The sequence below is a fragment of the Phaethon lepturus genome, unplaced genomic scaffold (assembly GCF_000687285.1).
Source record: "Phaethon lepturus isolate BGI_N335 unplaced genomic scaffold, ASM68728v1 scaffold51791, whole genome shotgun sequence".
Lineage (NCBI taxonomy): Eukaryota > Metazoa > Chordata > Aves > Phaethontiformes > Phaethontidae > Phaethon > Phaethon lepturus.
The window spans coordinates 348-3,728 of NW_010520853.1; the positions used below are offsets into that span (position 1 = coordinate 348).

The window sequence follows — 3,381 nt, forward strand, 5'->3', positions numbered from 1 at the left end:
TCCTTCTTGTGCTTTAAATCCTGTAAAATCAGTCAAGCAGGTAGAGGGGCTGTAGCAGGGGTGTGTTTTGAACAGTGTTTTCTCCGTTGCCTTTCTGAATGCCTCCGTGCTGTGCTTGTGTGCCCCAGGGTCAACAGCAGCCTGTCCAGCGATGAGCTCCTTGTGGAAGACTTGGAGACCGAAGGAGAGAGGCAGCTGAAGAGCCTCCTTCACCACCAACTTGATACCACTGTCTCCATCGAGCAGTAAGTCCTGATCTGGCCCCTGGGGGGCTGCTGGAGGGGCTGGTGAGCAGAGTCTGGCCATGTTAGAGGCAGCAGCAGTGTCACCTTGCTGGGGCCTCCTCCCTGGGGAGATGCTTGGTGTGGACTGTTGTCTGCCAAAACAGCTGTGCAAATCCTTCCTTCTTTGCTGGGTCTCCTGCCCAGACACCCCAGCAAGAGATAAGCACTCCTTGTCTCCTGGAGCAAACGTTGGCCGTAACTTATTTTCAGCTATTACATGAAAATAGCCCATTTGCCTGAGTCAGACGCGGGGTTGAGTTTCTTGGCTGGCAAGCTCGTGCCTGCCAGGCTGGGCTACGTTTGCACCTGTGGGGTGCTTGATGTTGCAGTGTTATGAGGTGCCTTCTGCCCGTGTTGGGGTAGCATACTGCCCTGCAGGATCTCGTGGGCTTGGAAAAGGATCGGGCGAACGCGGGTCAATTGTGTTTTGGAAACACGACATCTCTGCCTAGGTGCAGCAGGACCAAGCATGGTTGACAGGAGAGGCCAGCCTCTTTCCTATTCCCCCAGTTTCTCAGTGCTAAGTTGTTTCTGCTGTTCTGTTGCTTTGGGTTACAGATGCAAGTCAAAGCGGAGATGCTTTGCCCCTGCAGCTTTTTACAAGCCTTTTGGGGAAGAGGCTGCGGGGGCTTTGACCTTGTCACAGTTCCAGGCCCTGCAGGAGAGCAACAAAGAAACTGCCTCTCTCCGGGAACTGGGGCTCTCTGACTCAGAGATTCTGCTCTGGAAGAACCGAGATTCAACAGGGAAGGTAGGCATGCTCTGCTCTGATGTGAACATGGTTAAGTCCCTCTAACCCCATGGCCTGTGGCTGCCTGGTAGAAAACTCCAAGTCCTTTGTAAGCCCTCTGGTAAAAAATTGTCGCTCCGTGTATCTCTTGCTTTTAGGCGAGCATGATCACACATTTCTCCTGGCCTGTTTTCCGTGGTGGAATGGTCTATGCTAAAAGCTATGGTGAAGAGAAGAGTTGGTCCTTTGGAACACAGGAGGACCTGACTATATTCCTGCCTCTGCTTTGATGGTCTCAAGCAAATCATTTCACCTGTTTATAGCTGTGTAAGAAGGATTTAAAGGCTGGAGGAGAAAAAGGAGGAAACATTTCAAAGTGCCTCAACCTCTTCCTTTCTGTATTCTGACACATTCCTGGATCCCATGGCTGGCTTGGGATAGCTGTCTGTGAGGAGGGTTTTGTACGTTCTCCTCAGGGGCTTGCAGATTCTTAAAGGGACTTGAAACAGCCACGTAAAAATAGCAGTGCAGAGCTGTTAGGCCAAGTGTGTGATTGCAGCGATGTGCTTTTCTTTGGGTGTAGTTTGCAGCAGAACAGTGCCAAAGCAAGTTTCTCCCCTTCCCCTACCTTCACCCTTTTCTTTCATGTTCCAGAGAGAAGACGCTTTTGGGGTTGTTCTGTGTCAGATGGACTAGAGTGTCCTGCTCTTAATTTGAAAAACCAGAAGGTGCAAAATAGGTCTTGGGCTGACCCTTGGCTTCCCTCTGTCTCTCCTCCTCTTCCTGAGCAGTAGCTGTGTGCAGGAGGAAGCCATCTGCTGCAATCATGGGTTTGCCTCTCTTCAGATGAAGTCATTACTTGCTTTAGTTTTTACATGCAAACCCAACCCTGCTGTGGCCTGCATTAAAGCTTGGGTTAGAGAGGGGTGGTGTTAATTTAAGAATGAAAATTAATGTCAACAGCACCAGGTGTTGTATTTGGCATGAAATCAGCTCTGGGATGTTAAAAAATAAAGATTAGCATGGAAAACACTACTCTGACAGAAAGAACCAGTGACACTAGGGTAGATCATCTACAGCTTGTGAGAGAAGAAGAATATTTAGAGCGAAAGCCCAAGTCAGGTAGGGTTGTGCAGCTTTGTATGTGGAGGCCCTGAGTGAAAGATTCCACCAAGGAGGAATCAGCAGAGACAGAGAGAACTTCAGATTGCCTGTGGAGCTCTCAGTAAAGTACTGAGTGCAGGCTTCTGTTATTTTCAGCTGCTAAGTTGCAGCTTTTTTGAAAATAAAGTACTACAAATTATTTCCTGGAATTGCTTTTCCATATTAACAGCCTTTTGTGCCCCAGGGAAGCTGTGAAATGGTGAATGGAAGCCGTGCAGATGTGGGCCCATGCAGTCAGGTGGGAAGGGAGAGGTACCCATGGGAAAGTCTTTGTTAGATTGTGCTCAGTGCAGGCATAAAGCTTGGTTTCTTGCCTGAGGCTGAAGGATCTGTCATAGTAATTCTTGACCTGAACTTGAGAAAAGAAAATCCACCTACAGCCCCAAAAAAGTGTGTTCTCTGAATTCTGATAGAGGTAGATGGGGGAACAGAAATGTCCCTCCATAAGTTGGGGGATGTCTCTGTGCTTTGACAGCACGAGTCTGGTGAATCTTAGAAGTGCCCTGGCTCTGTGCCAGGTTTATTTATACAGGAATGCTCACTCGTAGCCAGGGTAGCTATGACGTCTGTGCTGCAGTAGCTGGGTGGTTTCTGGGAGCTGGCTCATGTGAAGCTGGTCAGGGATTTAGTCCTCAGCATAAACCTACCCTTGGGTGCCAAATGGCAGCTTGGGGTCTGCTTTTCAGCAAATACCGTTCGTGATGCCACGGTCATAGAACAAAAGCTTGGTGGAAACTTGTGCTCAGGGATGCTATAAGCATGACAAAAGAAATGCCAAAGGGGGGTTGTGCAGTTACTGTAAGTGGCCTTAGAAAATGGCTATAGCTGGCAGAGGCAGGGACTGCTGGGACAGAGGAATACAGGCACCATCAGTGAGGCCAGCAGAAAGAAAGCAACACAGAAAGGTCAGGAGAAAGGGACTCTTTTCTCCACTTTTCTCAAGAACTGAGGCTTGCTGTGTGGTTGTATTTCTGTCCTACCCTTGCAGTAACAGGACCTCTTGGTGACCTGCTCTTTGGGGCACAGTTCCTAGTTGCACCCACTCCAGGGCTGGAGGATGTGAAGTTTGACTGCTGGCTGAGTCTCTGAAAAGGAGGCATGTGCCATATCTGAGCAAAGCTGTGCCTGTCTTCCAGGGCTCTGGGCTGGGAGCAGCCCCGGAGGCCACGCAGGACCGACTCCATGCCATCCAGGAGAAGATGG

The 3,381-nt window shown here is 49.6% G+C and overlaps 1 protein-coding gene across 1 annotated transcript in view; it reads left to right on the forward strand.

The window, feature by feature from the left end:
* Window positions 1-32: 32 nt before the first annotated feature.
* The window catches only part of RBM41 (RNA binding motif protein 41), a gene marked incomplete at both ends in the record, with an annotated part of 6,432 nt that continues 3,083 nt past the window's right edge, over window positions 33-3,381 (forward strand). Inside the window, 3 exons of the mRNA XM_010297513.1 lie at window positions 33-245; window positions 843-1,035; window positions 3,315-3,381. The exon at window positions 3,315-3,381 is cut by the window's right edge and continues 144 nt beyond it. Of these exons, the coding sequence (XP_010295815.1) occupies window positions 33-245; window positions 843-1,035; window positions 3,315-3,381 (473 nt within the window). The remainder of the gene's footprint in view (window positions 246-842; window positions 1,036-3,314) is intronic.